General features: G+C 37.2%; 1 protein-coding gene across 2 annotated transcripts in view; it reads left to right on the top strand.

The window, feature by feature from the left end:
• Positions 1 to 764: 764 nt before the first annotated feature.
• The window catches only part of SECISBP2L (SECIS binding protein 2 like), a 60136-nt gene continuing 40780 nt past the window's right edge, over positions 765 to 20120 (top strand). The window contains exons 1-5 of one of the 2 annotated variants that reach the window (XM_070377872.1): positions 765 to 968; positions 8218 to 8396; positions 12819 to 13143; positions 14776 to 14911; positions 19772 to 20004. In XM_070377872.1, coding sequence (XP_070233973.1) covers positions 945 to 968; positions 8218 to 8396; positions 12819 to 13143; positions 14776 to 14911; positions 19772 to 20004 — 897 coding nt within the window. In that variant the 5' untranslated portion in view covers positions 765 to 944. The remainder of the gene's footprint in view (positions 969 to 8217; positions 8397 to 12818; positions 13144 to 14775; positions 14912 to 19771; positions 20005 to 20120) is intronic. The other variant, XM_005892160.3, reaches the window with a different exon arrangement.

Here is a 20120-nt window from a genome sequence, read left to right as displayed (position 1 = left end):
CCTGAAGGTGAGCCTAGGGTTGAACTTGGTCCTTGACAATGAATTACCTAACCACTATTTGTGGAGCTTCCTGTCTCATTTCTCAGTAGTCGCCATACTGTGGTATTCTCCTTTACAGTTAAGGCTTCCTTTAGCCAGATGACAAAAGAAAGAATAACATATGTACAGGCAGCTAAAACCTCTTCCGATATACCAGAGGTAGTTTGGGATGAGAAAGTGGTCTCTGGGCAAATAATCCACTTGCCAATGCAAGAGACACCGGTTCCAACCCTAGTTTGGGAAGGAAGATCTCCTGAAGTAGGAAATGACAAACAGTTCCAGTATTCTTGCCTAAAAAATTCCATAGACAGAGGAGCCTGGCGGGCTACAGTCCATGATAGGATTGCAGAGTCCCACAGGACTGAGACTGACAGACTCAAGTGGTCTCCGAGGTCGCTCAAGTCCTCAAAACGCGCGTGTCCGAGTGGCTCCACACTCCTTAGTTTAGCAGTCCAGAGGGGCAGTTAAGTCCCACGCAAAGCGCAGAGCGGCTCAGGGAACATGCTACTCGGAATGTCCAGCTGGCCTCAGCCTCCAGAACGGCCAGCTCGCGTTGGATTTCCGCCAGCTCAGGCCGCCTGCGATCACTCCGCCCACTGCCCCTGTGGACCTCCGCCCCCTTCTTTCCCTTCCGCGCTCCGCCATTTCCGACTACGCCTCTAGCTCATTTGGGCCCTCCTCGGCTTCCGTCCCAGATGATCCCTCCCCGAGGCTGCCGCTGCCCCCTCCTCCCGGAGCTGGGGCCGCCTCCTCGGCCAGTGGCGTAGCCGGACTCTGCGTCGCGGCCAGCTAGATAGGGGCGGAGGTCCGGAGCCCGGTCTCGACCCGAGCGGGGGGCCATGGAGAAAGCGGCCCGAGGCACTCTTCACACCGACTAACGCGGGCCCGTTGCGGCTGCAGGCGCCATGGACCGAGCCCCCGCAGACCAGGTACGCGGGCTTGAGCCAGGCCGGTCGGGCCGGGAGCTGGGGGTCGCGGCCGCGGCTTCCTCCCGAGCGGGCCCTGGTCTCCGAGCGTGGGCCCGGACGGCCGGAGCCCTCGGGTTCCTGCTGGCGCAGACCTCCTTTCCCCGGGATCCTGGCGGCGCCCCTCTCCTGCATTGTTTCAGATGCTGTCTCGAGCTTGGAGGCTTTTCCAGCTCTGATTTCCCCCGGGCTGGGGATTTGCTTTTGGCCGCCCTGACTTGTTTGGTGAAAGGGGCCAGAAGATTCCCAAGTTGTCCGTTCTTTCCCGAGAAAGGGTTTATAACTTCACCAAATACTAACCCCCCTCCCCCTTCCCTTCAGTTCTGGAATGTGTTTTTAAGGTGGAAAGGCTTCTCGCTTAGAAAAACTGTCAGGGAATGTGATAACTACAGATGATGGAGGGGTTATGGGCTTTTTAAGACCTACGTTCCCTTGAGCGAAGCATTGTTTTTGCAGTGGTTTTATGGAGGTGTTCCTTTTTAGATATGAAATACTGCGGTTTCCCTTTGCCCTTCTAGCCAGTTATTTTGCCCCCCAAAAAAAAAGAAAAAATAGTGTTTTTGAAACATCGATTTTATATTTTAAAGGTGTAGGACCCGAAGGTCGAGTTCATTTCCGAGCCCGTTTTCGTATTCACGAAGTCCCATTAATGTTTCAGTTGCATCAAATTATTGATTATCCAAGCTAGTAGGTGCTGGGAGGCTGGGATGGTGACAGTGTTCAAAAAAAAGGGAAAAAATCTAAAATAATAGTTTTCTTCCCTCCAAAAAGTTTCAGTATTTTCCATTCTGAGATCTGTATGAAGGGATTTAATTTGATGAAATCGAAGTTTACTCACTGTCCATTCCCCCTCTTCAGTTGAAGGCCTTGCCCAGTAATGAACTCGGCAAATAGATAAAGGAAAAAGATTAGAGGTTAGCCCGATGACTTTACAAATGGATAATTAACACCTGAATAACGAGACAAGATTTCCCAAATTCTTGTATTTGTATATATGTAGCTGGTATATTTATGTGTATATATGTAGCTAGTCAGAGGGAGTTCAGATTTTGAAATAGGTCTCTTTCAGCAGACAGCAGCTTCCTGGTTGTGGATATTTGTTTTGTTTTTTTTTTTTTTTTTTCCTTTGTATAAAAATCTTTATTTAAAAAAAGCTTGTGTGAATATGACTGAAAACACAAGCGAGTTTTACGAAACAGTTTGTGCATTTACCAAAGCAAAACTGATGGGGACCCCTTGACAAATTAATTCAGGCTTTCCTGTGACCCAAGGTATTTTATATGTCCCCTATATCCAGTTTAATGAAAAATAATTTTCCAAGATACCTATCAAAAACCGCCCGAAATTTCAAAGCCTGAGAAGTGAATAAGAAATTTTCTTGAATGATTTTCCAGTACGTGTGTCACTAATGAAAGGGTTAAACATTTTGTTTCTTCACTGGGATGACAGAACTGTAACTAGTAATGCTGTCATGTATATACTTATGGTTCCATGTATATATATATATATACTTATGGTTCCTTTCATCCCAGAGGAAATGTAATTAACTATTTAGATGGTAACTTTTAGCATAGTTATTTGTATGTAATTATCTTGACAGCAAGTGCTATGAGCAAATTCTTTAGAGAGCCTCTTTGTCTTTCATCCCGTTTCTTTCCAGAGTTCACAACCTATTAAAATTTTGTAGAAATTTAAGCTTCAGAAAGAAACATAAATGTAGGTTTTCTGTTGAAGAATTTTTTTTTTTTTTTTTCTCCAGTACCTCCTACCTCTTCCCTTAGCCTAATCCTAGGGGATTATGAGAGAATAATTTGAATCAATTGCTCTTTCCCCCACACATACACTCACAGAAAGCTGAGATCCCAAAAAGTGATGCTGCTTTGCCTAGTTCATGTTGTAGGCAGTTAATTCAGGGGTCCATGGATGACCTGGAAGGAGTCTCCTTCATTTTAAATTAGCACTTTTCTGATGGCAAAACTCCATTATTTTCATTATATTCTCATATTCATCATTGGAAAAAGGCACAGAACTATTAACTTAATGATAGATGAGGGGCTGGAACTGAGATCTGTCCACTGTGTGGAGTTCTTGATTGCTTTCACTATACCACTGAGTAATGTAATGGCTTTTCCAAGTTATTTGGAATGTACTTTTATATTTTTACTAAATGAATTTAATAAGTAAAAGTCATTAAAAACAGATGCCACATGTGCCGAATTTCCGTTTTTCTCTCAAAACATTTATTTTAAACCAGTGTTGGTTTATATTCAGAATTTCTGGGAATGTCTACAGCGTTAAAACTTATAATATTATAGTGGTTGACTGTTCATAGAAGTTTGATTTTTAAAGACTAGTACTAATACAGACTTTCTGCATTTTGTCTTAAATCCTTGGAGTATTGCACAAGTGTAACTTAAAAAATATCTAAGCGTGTTTTGCCTGAAGACATTCATGTTGTAGTTATTGGAATTATGTCTTGTTTATATATATATATATATATATATATATAAAAATCTTTGTATAAAAGGATAAATTCTGTGTGTGTTGATCAAGATAATAAAAAGCAAGTTACTGGGAATACATGCTAGCTAGTAATCTTAACTGTAGTAATGACTATTTGAAAAAATGTTATAACCATAAGAGAATCTCAGGAGTAACCTCTTTTAGCAAGACTGTTTTAAATCAAAATGAGTAGCTTATTTTAATTGCCAGAGGTAGTTCTGAGAAAGGATGCTGCTTAGTATAGTGCATTAAAAAAAAAAATCTGTTTTGTTTATTTAGCTGTGCCGGATCTTAGGTGTTTTTTTTTTCCCCTGTCCTTAAAGGGGAAAAAAAAAAACTGATATAAAGGGATGTGAAGACTAAATAATGGAGTTTGTTTATAAAGTTTTTGTATTTCTATTTTTAGGACGTTTAGGACAGTGTTTTGAGATTTAAAAAAAAAAATAAACAGTGGCTTTAGAAGTGACAGAACCCTTGAGGTTGACAGTCTCTTTTGTATTATCAAATAATTTAAACTCGGGCTTAGTTTTTAGTACATTAATGTTAGATGAGTTCTTTTAAAGTAATTTGCAAAATTATTGATCACTAATGCCTTTAATTCTTAGAAAACCAGATGTGTGATAAGTGTATATGGTTTCATGCAAAGAGCTGTTTACCAATTAAGGTATAATATTATCTGGGTTATAATTTTTTCTTTAAATAATTATAAATGTCAAATAGAGTCAGCACTGCAAACTAAATGTATTCTAAATAAGTTACTCTAAAGTGTTTTTTATTCAGTAATACTTAGAGTTAGCTTTTATAGATCTAAGTAAGCTATTGCCTTAACATTTTAAAAATGCTTTTGTAATCAAAAAGAAAGTAAATAATGCTCATTTAGTGAAAATATCATTTGGAAATTTAAAAAGGCATTTTTTTCCCCTAAGCTTTTAAGTCAAAGGGGACTTTAAAAGTGCAATTAAAAAAATTTTAAAACATAATAAAATACTGCATATTAAAATGTATGGGATGTGGCTGAAGCTATACTCTGAGGCAAAGGCATAGTCATAAATGTTTTCGCTGTTCAGCATTTTAAAAGGAAGTTAAAAATTAAGCATCCAAGGAAAGAAGTGGGGGTGGGGGGAGAACTCCTCAAAGAAAGAAAGAAAATTCCAAACACTAGTATTAAATTTAGAAAGTTAGGTTTTAAAAAAGTACCATCAGAGTTTAACAAGATTAAATGTGGTCCATTTTAAGGAAAGAGGGAAAATGTATGAATAGGAAAGCAAGTAGGCAGAGTCTAAGTTAAATGCTTTGATTTTTCTCTTCAGTATTTTCTAAAGTCTTGCAAAACTTGATACGTATAACTACTGATTTATTTAGTCAAGTGGCTTACTTTCAGTAAAAGACGTTCCAGAAAACAATAAAGCCAGCAGGTATTTCTTAAGCACATTTTCCTTCAGAAGACATTTATTTTATCTTTGGTCATGATATATAAAACATCTTAGTGTTTGATACATCCTATTTACCTTAATATAGCAAGAACGTGGAGGGTTTCCATAGTCTTATTTGTTCTGTGGGTGTGTAGTACGTACTGACATTTCACTGTGGGAGCATGCTTTATTATGTTCTACTTCAGTTTTGATTTTAAGTGGGTGTCATTTTTCTACTGCTTTCTGGGGAAATTGTTTGTACTCTTCTGAAAGTTCCATCTCAGAGGAATTTAGTCTGCATTTTCTGTTGATGTGTGCTTCATACTAGTGTGGTGCTCTCTTCAGTGCATGAGCTCAGTGTGTATTTGTTAAATTATACAGGCTCTCAGTGATCTGAATGCATTTGTTTAATAAACTTTTAAATAAGGTTTCTACAGTTTCTTGTTCAAAACAGGTTTCTGGGATTATGCTTTTTCATTAACTTGGAAAATTCTGAAGTAATTTCTGAAAGATAAAGGTAATTTTACAGTACAGTGTCTTTTTTTTTTTTTTTTTTTTAGCAAGTAGCAGTACAGGAGTAGATTTTGTTCTGTTTAGACTTCTTCCATTATTTTATTTTCTTTAAGGAGACAAAAATTTGCTCTAAAATTTCTGATTTCTTAACGGTCATGGCATAAATAGACTAAACAGAAATACAAACTGAGGAGTATCATTGTATGAAGTAACTAGTTAATTTTTTCATAACATTTTGTTGTCTACTATGTAAGACATTTTTTCCTTTAATTTCTATATTAATGAAATAACTGCCAAAATCTGTTGCTTGCTTAACATATTATCTGTATGACTTTTATTATGTGAAATTTTAAAAAATATTTTGCCATATGAACATTACTTTTCAGGCCTGAGGACAGCTGAGGCTGCATTTTGATGTATGATGCTGAAGGCCCCAAAGTCACGACAAACAACTTTTAAAACCATAGGGAGTTGTAACTGTGGGAGAAAGTTTGCCAGTCTGTTCCTACTAGTGACATCTTCTGTTTGTGCAGCTGTTGACTACAGCAGCTTCTCTTTTTTGGTAAAAACAAAGGATCATTTCAGTGTTTGTGAGTTTTATTGTTGAATGCCAATATCTAGAATTGCTCTTAGAATAGAAGCCAATACAGACTTAAATTTTGGGGGACATATACTGTGTATATGTGCAGATATTAGTTATAAATTATGCATGACACTTTTTGAGTAGTGGTTACTTAAATTCACAAAACATATAAAGAACAGATGAGACTAGGTATTAAAAACTTGTTGCAAAACAAAACAAAAAACTTTTTTTTTGTTTTTGGCTAGTCTGGTGGTTTGTGGGGTATTTGTTTCCTCACCAGGGGTTGAACCCGTGCCCCCTGCAGTGGAAGTGGAATCCTAAACACTACACTGTTGGGAAAGAGCAAGGATATGAATTTGTTGTTACCAAAGTAATTTATGAATTGGTATTATTTGGGGGTATCAGGAAAAGTTATTTTTAAATTGCCTTATTTCTTTATATTAGTATTCTTAGTTTTTTTTCATATGGGACTGAGAATTTAATATAACCATATACCTTGAATTAGAAAAAAAAATTCAAATGTCTTCTAGCCCAGATTTATAAAGCTGTTCAGGATTCTCATACGTTCAAAGGTTGATATTTTAGACCTTAATAAGTTTTGAGTCCTAATAACTATCATAGTGAAAATCACCGACCTATATACTATTAACATTTGTTTTTGCCTCCTATGTTGGAATTCAAGAAACCAACTCACACATTATTTATGAGTACAATTATGTTATCTATTTCAGATTTGGTCAGTAGTACAAAAGTAGACATCAAAGTTACATCAGGTGGGGAGGAAGGATATTGAATTGATACTGCTGTATAGTTCAGATTTCTTCCCTAGACATGTGTTTTCAAATGTTCACAATGAACTGTTTTTGAACAGTTTGAAAAAAGGCTGTATATTCAGCACATATATTTAGCATGTCAAGTCTTTTCTTTAGATTTTTTTGGATTTTCTACTAATTACTTTTGTGAGAAACATGCATGAAATTTATTCAGAGAAATATGCCTTGATGGGAGCTTCTAATAAATGCCATCCCAGTGGGGAAAAAGTTCTGGTTAGATCTATTGCTTTCACGTAGTTGATTTGAGTTGTTGAAATATTGGGTTGCATTCCACTCACTGGTTTTGCAAAGTGTTTATCTTTTAATATTGTTATGTTTGTGGGTTTTTTCCCCCAAGTCACCTTGAGATGTTTGTAGTTTTTTAACATTCTCCTTTTACAGAATGTGCCTATAGATTATTTTATTCTAAAATCTTAAAAATTTTAGTTAAATATAGCAAACACAGAAGGAAAAATGCACAAAACCAGTGTACAGCTAAATGAGTTATTGGATGAAGACCTTGTGTCACCCATGTTAGGATACAGGATTTTGTTGGGTGCCTCAGAAGCTCTGCCAGGTGCCTCTTCCCAATCACAGCTTCCTCTTTCCTGAGAGTAATTCCTATCCTGACGTTCATGGCTCTTCTTTACTTTTCTTTATAGTTTTGTCCCCAATTTGTGCGTCCTTAGTATGGTACTTTACTATGTTTAAACCTCTATAGATTTATAAGAGAAGATAAAAATAAACTAACATGGAGCACGAATTCTGGATTACCTTATTTCCTCGGTTTGTTTGCTGGAAAGCTGAAGTGCTCACTTTTTTCTCAATTTAACTGTGAAGCCAAAGTTTTTCTCCCTTGTGCTAAGTTGTTTTTTTTCATTTATTGTAGACATTATCCTTCCTTTTAATTTAACCATACTAATCTAATTTCCTGCAATGGACAGAAATAAACTTTTTTAGGCTATTCAAACAAATATAGAGTAGTTATCCTTCAGAACTCTGTTCAGTGATTTTTTTCCACTAACAAAATTAACTTAAAACACAATGTTTTGTCTGAAGAGCGAGTTTGTTTTGTTTTGTTTTTTTACTACCAGCTTTATTTTTGGACTCCAAGGTATGACTTCCTTGTACTCTTGATTGTTTTAACAGCTTTGGTTATGTAAGAAATGACTTCATTGAAATGTAGTAACCTTTGATAAAGTTTTTATCCAGTTGATGGCTTTGTCTAAATAACATAATCAGATTAAAATTTTAAAATGTGACCTTGCTCTTCCTTTGAATGTTTTGTGAATACTGAGAAGACTGTCTCTTTTATTGTTTTATTGTTGTGAATTTGTATTATTTAAGTTTTTGCTTGTTTGTTAGTAATGTGTTTCACTTTCTCTTTGAAGAATGTCAAGCTGTCAGCTGAGGTAGAACCATTTATTCCCCAGAAGAAGAATCCTGATACATTTATGATCCCTATGGCACTCCCAAATGATAATGGAAATGTTTCTGGTGTAGAACCAACTCCAATTCCCAGCTACCTGATTACCTGTTATCCATTCGTGCAAGAAAACCAGTCCAATAGGTAATTTGTTTATTATTATTTTCTTTTGGTGGGGGAAGAAAGGGGTAGGGAAATGTAGAAGTTTGCAAAGCACACGTCTTAACTTTTTCCTTTTGTAACTTTTAAGTATTAACTATTTCTCTACTTTCTAAGAGGAGTAAATGAAACCAAATGATGTAGAAATTTAAAAATTGTTGGCATGGATTATTATTATTTTCTCATTCTTTCTAAGAGAAAATGGAATTCTTTGTATCTCCTATAATAAGTTATTGAAATTTTTTTGAAATAAACTGACTCAACGGGAGGAAGGAATTATTCAGAAAGAGGTGAACAGAAAACCTTTTTTTGAGGATAGGCATATAATCCTAATTGCCAAGACAGTCTGTTCTAAGAAGACTATATCAAGGGATGGCCCTTAACTTTGAAGCTTCTGTGGCCAGTTAGCTTATTGTATCTTTAGACTCTGTAGTTTAAATTTAGTTTCTGTGCTATGGTCACAGAGTGATTTAGCAAAATGCTTACAGCTCGGATACTGTGTGACCTAGTGGTTAGGGTGTGTCTTGTGATAGTCCCGATAGCCTTTCTAACCCTGCTTAGACTGTCTGAATGATTAGCACTTCATTGGTGTAGTTCATTTTATTGCTGTATGAAAGTACTTTCAGCATGTTTCATATTATATCACACATTAAAATTGTACTTCTAGCACTATAGGATAAATGGATGAGGTAGCTGGACTCTAGCCTTTGCCCAGCCACCCCTGAGGGCTAAGGCAAGTCAATATTTCTACACATGTTTAACCATTGTGTCACACTAGTGTGTTCAGGCACATTCTTTGAGAAATTCTGGATAGATGAGATATATGGTCAGTAAATTACTCTCTCAGGTATTAAATATTCAAGTTAATACTCTAGAACTCTTTAATAGTTTGGGGGATTAGGCACAGTAGAAGCTAAAGGATTCTGTTCAATTGAGTCAAGGGAAATAGATTTAAGGGACTATATCTGATAGATAAGAGTGCCTGATGAACTATGGACGGAGGTTCGTGACACCGTACAGGAGACAGGGATCAAGACCATCCCCATGGAAAAGAAATGCAAAAAAACAAAATGGCTGTCTGGGGAGGCCTTACAAATAGCTGTGAAGAGAAGAGAAGCTAAAAGCAAAGGAGAAAAGGAAGGATCTAAGCATTTGAATGCAGAGTTCCAAAGAATAGCAAGAAGAGATAAGAAAGCCTTCTTCAGCGATCAATGCAAAGAAATAGAGGAAAACAACAGAATGGGTGATCTCTTCCATAGAGATCTCTTCAAGAAAATTAGAGATACCAAGGGAACATTTCATGCAAAGATGGGCTCGATAAAGGACAGAAATGGTATGGACCTGACAGAAGCAGAAGGTATTAAGAAGAGGTGGCAAGAATACACAGAACTATACAAAAAAGATCTTCACAACCCAGATAATCACGATGGTGTGATCACTGACCTAGAGCCAGACATCCTGGAATGTGAAGTCAAGTGGGCCTTAGAAAGCATCACTATGAACAAAGCTAGTGGAGGTGATGGAATTCCAGGTGAGCTATTTCAAATCCTGAAAGATGATGCTGTGAAAGTGCTGCACTCAATATGCCAGCAAATTTGGAAAACTCAGCAGTGGCCACAGGACTGGAAAAGGTCAGTTTTCATTCCAATCCCAAAGAAAGGCAATGCCAAAGAACGCTCAAACTACCGCACAATTGCACTCATCTCACACGCTAGTAAAGTAATGCTCAAAATTCTCCAAGCCAGTCTTCAGCAGTATGTGAACCATGAACTTCCTGATGTTCAAGCTGGTTTTAGAAAAGGTAGAGGAACCAGAGATCAAATTGCCAACATTTGCTGGATCATGGAAAAAGCAAGAGAGTTCCAGAAAAACATCTATTTCTGCTTTATTGACTATGCCAAAGACTTTGACTGTGTGGATCACAATAAACTGTGGAAAATTCTGAAAGAGATGGGAATACCAGAGCACCTGACCCGCCTCTTGAGAAACCTATATGCAGGTCAGGAAGCAACAGTTAGAACAGGACCTGGAACAACAGACTGGTTCCAAATAGGAAAAGGAGTACGTCAAGACTGTGTATTGTCAACCTGCTTATTTAACTTATATGCAGAGTACATCATGAGAAACGCTGGGCTGGAAGAATCACAAGCTGGAATCAAGATTGCCAGGAGAAATATCAATAATCTCAGATGTGCAGATGACACCACCCTTATGGCAGAAAGTGAAGAGGAACTCAAAAGCCTCTTGATGAAACTGAAAGGGGAGAGTGAAAAAGTTGGCTTAAAGCTCAGCATTCAGAAAATGAAGATCATGGCATCCAGTCCCATCACTTCATGGGAAATAGATGGGGAAACAGTGTCAGACTGTATTTTTTTGGGCTCCAGAATCACTGCAGATGGTGATCACAGCCATGAAATTAAAAGATGCTTACTCCTTGGAAGAAAAGTTATGACCAACCTAGATAGCATATTCAAAAGCAGAGACATTACTTTGCCAACAAAGGTTCGTCTAGTCAAGGCTATGGTTTTTCCTGTGGTCATGTATGGATGTGAGAGTTGGACTGTGAAGAAAGTTGAACGCAGAAGAATTGATGCTTTTGAACTGTGATGTTGGAGAAGACTCTTGAGAGTCCCTTGGACTGCAAGGAGATCCAACCAGTCCATTCTGAAGGAGATCAGCCCTGGGATTTCTTTGGAAGGAATGATGCTGAAGCTGAAACTCCAGTACTTTGGCCACCTTGTGCCAAGAGTTGACTCATTGGAAAAGACTCTGATGCTGGGAAGGACTGGGGGCAAGAGGAGAAGGGGACGACAGAGGATGAGGTGCTGGATGGCATCACTGACTCGATGGACATGAGTCTGAGTGAACTCTGGGAGTTGGTGATGGACAGGGAGGCCTGGCGTGCTGCGATTCATGGGATCGCAAAGAGTCGGACACGGCTGAGTGACTGAACTGAACTGAATATTACATTAAGAATCTTTGACCTATATTGGACTATGCTTGAAGTAATTTATAAACTAAAAATACTATTGCAGTATTTGACAGAGTGGCTAAGTGTACAGTATAATTTTAACTTTTCTTATCTTACCAAATAATCTTTGAGAATTCATGAGTAGGCCAGCCATCAGATTATTTGAAAATATTTTTAGAATTATGGCAGGGAACATTTTTCCCTTGTGCTTTGTCAAGGAATAGTAAGGAAAAGCTCTCTCATCCAGCTCCGTATGACCTCTTAGTCATCAGCGGCAACTGTCTGCAAGGAGGACTGATGAGATGGGAAGGACTGGTGCTTTATAGGAAGGCATCACACTAGAAGAACTCTAATGCTGGAGATAAGATGGCACTGAACAAGCTTGCCTTTTTCTTTTCTTTCTCTTGGACCTCTGGCGCCTGCTTCCATTGTCAAGAAGGGGAGCCAGGGAAAGAGCTGGACTTGGCCAAGTGGTTAGGGGAATATTGGAAAGGAGTAGGAGGCCCTTGGCCTGAACTAAAGAATGGAGGTGGAATAATCAAGTCACCTACTGTAAAGACCACCTTATACAATGATCACGTTACCCTGCTTTTTGCAGAGGGCTGTTACAGTTAGTTGCTGCCATTGAATGGCAACTTTGGACTGCCATTACTGGCAGATTCAGCAGATAGGTGTTTAACTTTTAGGCAGAAATATTGTGAGGCTGAGGGAGAGAGCTACAAATAAGAATACTCTGTACATTTTAAATTTTGAAATGCAGTAAACTGTCAGGTTAAATTTCTTTGTGTGTGTGTGTGTGTGTGTACACACTCAGTTGTGTCTAACTCCTTGTGACCCTTTAGACTGTAGCCCACCAGGCTCCTCTGTCCATGAGACTTTCACGCAAGACTACTGGAGTGGGTTGCCATTTCCTACTCCAGGGGATCTTCCTGACCCAGAGATCAAACCCACAGCTCTTGGATCTCCTACACTGCAGGCGGATTCTTTACCGCTGAGCCATCAGGGAAGCCCGAATTCCTTTATACTGTCAATTAAAATTGTTATTACACGTACGTAAAAACTAATTATAGCAAGGAAATTGATAAAAAATGATCTCTTTTTCAGAATTATTATGAGGCTACAGTTGGCACTAGTGGTAAAGAACCTGCCTGCTAATGCAGGAGACTTCAGAGTTGCAGGTTCGATCCCTGAGTTGGGAAGATCCCCTGGAGGAGGGCACGGCAACCCACTCCAGTATTTTTGCCTAGAGAATCCCATGGACAGAGGAGCCTGACAGGCTATGGTCCATAGGGTCACAAAGAGTCAGATACAATGGAAGCAACCTAGCACATTTTATACTGTTATTTTCTTTTATTAAAATAAGTTGAAAATTTGCTTTGTATTATTTTCAGACATGCATGTCAATAGATTTGTTCTTTTTTGATTTGGTTTTACAGACAGTTTCCATTATATAACAATGATATACGATGGCAACAGCCTAATCCAAACCCTGCTGGACCGTACCTTGCTTACCCCATTATATCTGCTCAGCCACCTGTTTCTACAGAGTATACATATTATCAGCTGATGCCAGCACCATGTGCACAAGTCATGGGTTTCTATCATCCTTTCCCTGCACCTTACTCCAACACTTTTCAGGCTGCAAATACTGTCAATACTATAACCACAGAATGCACTGAGCGTCCAAATCACCTTGGACAGGTCTTCCCATTGTCTGGCCATCGAAACAGAAATAGTAATAGAGGACCAGTGGTACCAAAAGTAAGTGACCACATTTGATTGGCTTTTGTGTTGGATATTTCTGTTGTTAGTGTAAGTAATTTGCTACTTGTATCGATTAGCCTTTACTACTGAGTTTTACTTTTTAAAAAACAGTTAAGGATGTAGCATTTTAAAAATAACTTTTCCATTACTTTTGTTCCTCATTCTTTAAATGGTGATAGGATTAACAGTCATTTTCAAGTTAGAGAGTTTATATAAGCATAATGTACAAATATTTACAAATTATTTTAATTTAGTGATAAAAATTGCATAGTGACACAGTTTTAGTAAGGGATTAGTTTGGCTCCTTTCCTAGCAGTGTTAAGTGGCTAATGTACATCTAATGTACATCAATCTTCAGAAATAAGCAAGAGATATTATGGAAAAGAATATTGAATTAAGTCTCTTCAACTTCATTGTTTTCTATTCTGTCAATTTTTAGTAGGAACAGCACTTTGTTTTTTAGAGAGTGCTTTATTATATGAACACAGGGTCTCCTAGGGCTAAAGAAAATTAAAGATAAATGTGCGAAATGACTTTGTCAACACCAGCCTTTTGACTAAGTTAAAAAAAAAGACACAAAGGCCTTGAAATCACAGAAGAGTTTTAAGGTTAGTTCTAGGTGTCTGTTTATTAAGTAAAATATTATTTTTCTATTGAAGCCATAGTGTCAAAGCAAATAAGAAAAACCAGATTTCTTCTTAGCTTCTTTTAGAAGAAGCTTCTTTCAGATTAGCTTCTTTTGAGCTAATGGAAAGCAGAGTGATTAAATGCCTTTTACGTCTGTTGTTGTCAAGGAGTTCATGCTTTCCTAGATTCCATTAGCCCAGCCTCTTCGGTGAAAAGTCTATGATGTCTTTTGGCATACTTTTTTCAGGTTAAAATACAAACAAGCTGTAGAAGTTGCTTTGAAAAGCTTATTAGTTTTTGTCCGTGGAAACTTTCTGGGTCAAGGGAAATCCTTTTGGGATATCTGGGAATGAAAGAAATAAGTATTGGAAATAGACAATAGTATATAACTTTCAAGTATTTAAGTAACATGATTTCTCAGAGTACATTTCCAGCACTTTAAGAAGTTATCTAAGGAGTTAAATTTGGAGTTCTTTTGTATAAATTGCTATTAAATGATGGATACTCATATTTTTAAAAAATGAAGGAAAGGATCAGCTTTTTAATATTTTCTTTTTAAATTCTAAAGCAGAAATTTCTTTTGTACTTCATTGCTCTCATGAAAAAATTGAGCTTTTGGATAAGTTACCACCCTTTTTACTGATACTGCCTTTTTAAATAAAAATTTATAACCCCTTGATGTGGTTATACTCTTATTATTTATTATTAAGAAAATTTAAAATGCAAATGACAATTAAAATGAATATATCTCATTAATTATAATAGTATTAATGGTTATTTGAAAAGTAGTATATAAATGTGTATATAATACATTATATAGCCTCCTATGATTAGCTGTAGATAATTTAATGAAATCCTAACACAGTAACCCTGTTTCCTCATGGATTGAGAGTCACTCATTTGTAGCCTCATTTAAGTATATTTTTAAAGGATGTATTGATATATTTTATAATGTTTATTAGTACATTGAATAAGATTTTAATTTTTTTTTACTTCAATCAGCAACAACTTACACAACAGCACATAAAAAGCAAAAGACCACTGGTGAAAAATGTAGCTATTCAGAAAGAGACAAGTGCAGCAGGTCCTGATAATCGATCAAAAATTGTGCTACTGGTAGATGCTTCACAGCAAACTGGTAAGGCAAGATTTTTCTTATGTATATACATCATAGATTTAAAAATATTTTTTATTTTATTGAAATAGAGTTGATTTACAGTATTGTGTTAATGTCTGCTGTATAGCAGTGATTTCATTTATACATACATATACAGTACATTCTTTTTCATTTTCTTTTCCATTATGGTTTATCATAGGATATTGAACACAGTTTTCTGTCCTCTACAGTAGGGCTTTGTTGTTTGTCCATTCTCTATATAACAGTTTGCATCTGCTAATCCCAAACTCCCAATTCACCCCTCCCCCAGCACCGCCCCCGCCCCCAACACACTTCGGCAACCTCAAGTTTGTTCTCTGTGTCTGTATCTGTTGTCATGCATTGACTTTGTAATTGTAGACTCTACCACTTTTTAGGATTTTGGACTTTCAGTCTTCTGTTTATCCCGCCACTTTGTGAAATTCTTTAGGAAAGATGAAACAGTCCCATGTTCTTAAAGTTCTTTCAACTTGGGTGATGGCTTATATAGTTTTGAGCAGGATTTGAGGTTTCCTTATCCCCTTTCAGTAGTGAAGCAGTTCAGAAATCAGAGATGGAATTTTGAAGATATTATAGAAATTTGAGGGACTCATTTTGGTAGAAGTTAGAATTGTACATATTTTATTTTTCATATGTTTTTTAATAACTAGATTAAAATCCCTTTTAAAACATTCTATAAATATCTTTATAGAAGAACTTATCAAGTTTCGTGTACCATATTTTAGCATAAGATCTGAACCAGACCTATTAGTGGTAACATGTATCCTCAAACAAGTAAAAATTTTGGGCTAGTTGTATATCATTTTGTTAAAAGTTTTTGGAGGACTATGTAAACATTAAAGTAAAGCTTTATCCTGACAATAGGTAACAGTTAATAAGTAGTTTTAAAATTCTCACTGTTTTCCAGTTATATGTGAAATTTCATTTTGTAGCCCGGATAATTAGCTTAATAGCTATAGAGTAGATAGCTGTCTTCTCTCACTCATTGTCATTTAAAAATCCTTATTAATGATTCAGGACTAGATCTGTTCAAAGGTATGTTTGCTTTTTACCCTTTACAGTTTTTACAAAAGTGCTGTCTGGCTTGAAATGAATTAGATGGTACACACTTTCTTTCATTTGTACTGTACCTTTTTTGTTGGACATCCGTTCAGTTATCCTTTGACAATTCCTTAGGTTCATTAGGAGTAAGAAAGTATCTGGGAATCAGTCAAAAAACAGCTTGCTGATAGTACAATCATTGTATGGTTTGTAGGGCATAAAGTGGTAAGATTAACAGACTGACGAATGCTTGGAATGGTTTATGATAAAGAGCCATAAGGTAATATATGACAAACTTCTGTATGTTTTGGTTGTTCCTAGACACAGTGACCCATTTCTACATGCTTTGAACCCTAAGAACTACTTTAAAAATTTGTTCTAACGTCTTTGGTTTGCTCATTAAGTGACTACAAAGACAACCTTCTGAATCTCAAGAATTAGAAAGTGGAAAGGTGAAGATATAATTTGAGTAGAAGATTATACCTTCTATCAGTATTCTTATTCTTCAGGTTGTTCTTAATTTATCAGGATGAATTGATGTCAATTATAGGTAGAATGCAAATTATGGTTTAAGGAATTTGTAATACATTTTTACTCTTGAACACAAGCTTGTATTATTTAAAAGAATTTAGTAAGATGGCTAGGTATAAAATAATACACAGAAGTTAATTATAAGTGTGTTACCAACAATCAGCCTTCCCTGGTGGCTCAGACGGTAAAGTGTCTGCCTACAATGCGGGAGACCTGGGTTCGATTCCTGGGTTGGGAAGATCCCCTGGAGAAGGAAATGGCAACCCACTCCAGTATTCTTGTCTGGAAAATCCCATGGACGGAGGAGCTTGGTTGGCTACTGTCCATGGGGTTGCAAAGAGTCAGACACAACTGAGCGACTTCACTATCACTATCACCAACAATCAGAATTTAAGAAAATATATCATTTACAATAGCAACAAAAATACAGTTTCTGGGATAAACCTGACAAAGTGTAAGACATTTATACTGAAAACTAACTTTATTATAGGACATTTTAAAAAACCTAAATCGCTCATTCAGGATGATTTGATGTTGCAAGTGGCATTTTTCCCTTTGTTAATCTACATATTCAGTGCATTTCTGATCAAAATTCCAATGGGGATTTTTGGAGAACTTGACAAACTAATTTCTAAAATAAAAGAGCACTGATCTGAAAAGAGCCATGACTTCCCTGGAAAAGAACATTTCCTCTTGGGAATTTCCTGGTGGGTCAGTGGCTAGAACTCTGCTTCTGCTTTGGGGAGCATGAGTTCAGTCCCTGGTTAGGGAATTAAGATCTCACATGCCACATGATATGGCTAAAAAAATTAAAATTAAAAAAAATTTTTTTAATTAAAAGCATTTTTAAAAAAGTATTAAAAGAATTTTTTTTCTAGATAGCAAGACCTACTAAGCCATTTATTTTTTATAGGCTTATATAAAAATATATAAAATACAGTATACAAAGATTAAACAGAACAGAGTCCCAGAAACAGACCCGTATATGTGAAAACATATACAAGGAAAATGACAGAGATAGCATTACAGACCCTTAACATATACATCATGCAGATCTTATGTTTTTAATTGTTATTAATTGATTGATTAATTTTTATATCATGCAAATCTGTTCCAGATGGATTAAGGACTTAAATGAGAAAACCTCATGTAGAAGAAAATATAGGCAGATATCTTTATGATTGCATGGAGAAAACTTTATAAAATTACGAATTTCTACTTATCAAGAGTGAATGAAGGGGCTTCCCTGGTGGTTCACTGGTAAAGAATCTGCCTGCCAATGTAGGAAACTCAAGTTCAGTCCCTTGTCCAGGAACATCCTGCATGGCACAGAGCAACTAAGCCTGTGCCACAACTTTTGAGCCTGTGCTCTAGAGCCTAGAAATGCAACCACTGAGGCCACGAGCCACAGCTACTGAAGCCTGCACGCCCTAGAGCCTGTGCTCCGCAACAAGACAAGCTGCTGCAGTGAAGTTTGAGCACTGCAACTGCAGAGCAGCTCCCAGTAGCCACCTCTAGAGAAAGCACACACGTGCAGCAGCAAAGACTTAGCACAGCCAAAAGGAAAAAAAAAAGAGTGAATGAAGGAACAAGTCATAAATCTTGGAAAGGATTTTACCATGTATGTAACTGACAAAGGATTAGTATGAGGACATAGGAAGAATTCGTAAGAATCAGTAAGAAAATGATCTCACCTTGCACTCAGGGCCCCTGGAATGCAGTGCTGCCAGGGGGCTGAAACACTTTGGCAGAACTATAGGAATCTTTGTTTTGACCCAGTTGGCCTACTGAGGACAGTGTATCCAAATGGAATCTCCTCCCAGAAAGAAAAGGAACTGTTTGATTAAAGATGTGTATACTGCAGCAGCACACAGAAAACCACTGAAAACTTCTCAATGTCCAGTAACAGGCAACAAGTCCAAAGAGGTGCCCAGGACATCCACTCAGTGAACTAATATGGAACCTTCATATATTATAATTAACAAAGAACATATATATAATTAAACAGCACAACTGAAAATTATATTGATTCTGTATAAAAGTTATATATAGAAAAATTGTGATTGTGAAAAAAAGGGTTGTGGGGAAAATTATGTAGTAAAAGGAATTTTAGTGGTGTGCTGGGTTGGGAGGAGTTGGTAAGAGGTCTTGTTTTTTAAAATGCCTTGTAATTACAATTTGTGAAATACAAAAATGAGAAATAGGCAACTTAGTAGAAAAATAGACAGAAATCAATCCAAAAGTAAAACTAACAAGTATTTCACAGAGGGGAAAACATACATGGCTATTCTCAACCTCATTATTAAGCAGGAAAATGCAAATTAAAATCTGCAATGAGCCATCTTTTTATACCCAGCAATTGGGAGAAATTACAGCCTAAAGGACAGTGTCTAGTATTTGGTGAATATGTGCACCAGCGGGGTTATTTATATCCTGCTCTTAGAGTGCAAACTGTTTGAACCACCTTTGAAAAATGATTCGGCATTACCAAGTAAAGTTGAACATTACATGTAACCCCTAAGCCGACCGATATTTACCTTAGAGAAACCTTCATGTGCACACATACATACTCTTATATCTATATAATCTATATAAGAATGTTTACAGAAGTACTGTTGTTGAGAGCAAAACCCTAGAACAACCCAAGTGTCCCATCAGTGATACAGAGGACAAAGGCACTCTGGTATATTCATACACAGGCATTCTAGATTTCAGTGACCTTAATGAATTACAGCCACAGGCACCAGAATCTCAAAACCAATCAACATTTGAGGGAGAGAGCAGCGTCAGGGGGAAGCAAGTCACAGAAGAATGTGGACATGTGATTCCATTTTTATAAAGGTAGAATTGCAAAAGTACATAGTGTATGTTTTGGAAATACAGAAGTCCACAGTAAATCTATTTTAAAAAGTGAAGGAGTGATAAACTCAATTCCGAATAGCCCCTGAGGGAGGAAGAGAATAAAGTGGTGGAGGAAGCATGCAGTGGACTTCAAAGGATTGGTGATGTTTAAACGGATGATAGTGGTTTGTTTTAATTATATAATATTAAATACACAAATAGTTATGCAGATACTCGCTTCATAATAAATACATGTTATAAAGCAACTTGTCAGGAGCATCTTCTGCCCATCTTTTCAAAAAGTTTCACACCTGTTTTCTTTGTTTACAAAGTTAGATATTGTTCTTTTCTTACAATTTTAATGATAATTTAAAAGAATTGGTCAGCTTGTTCCTCAAGAGGAGTTGTCACACTTTCCTTGCCTTACAGATTTCCCATCAGACATCGCAAACAAATCTCTCTCCGAGAGCTCTGCCGCAATGCTCTGGAAGGCCAAAGGCAGGAGGAGAAGAGCCTCCCACCCGACTGCCGAGTCCTCTAGTGAGCAGGGAGCTAGTGAGGCCGACATTGACAGCGACAGTGGCTACTGCAGCCCCAAACACAGCACCAGCCAGCAGCCTGCTGCCGGGGGGTCGAGAAACCCCGATGCTGGCTCCGTCAGCGTATGTGACGCTTCTTTATCTTCTCACCTGTCATCTGTGTCAGTTCTTTGTGTCTTCGCCTAAAGCTGAAGTATCTATTTTCATTAATAGTTCTATAATATGATGGTTAAAAATAT

This window comes from Bos mutus, chromosome 10, assembly GCF_027580195.1.
Source record: "Bos mutus isolate GX-2022 chromosome 10, NWIPB_WYAK_1.1, whole genome shotgun sequence".
NCBI classification, from domain to species: Eukaryota; Metazoa; Chordata; class Mammalia; order Artiodactyla; family Bovidae; genus Bos; species Bos mutus.
This window is presented reverse-complemented; position numbering and strand designations above follow the sequence as displayed.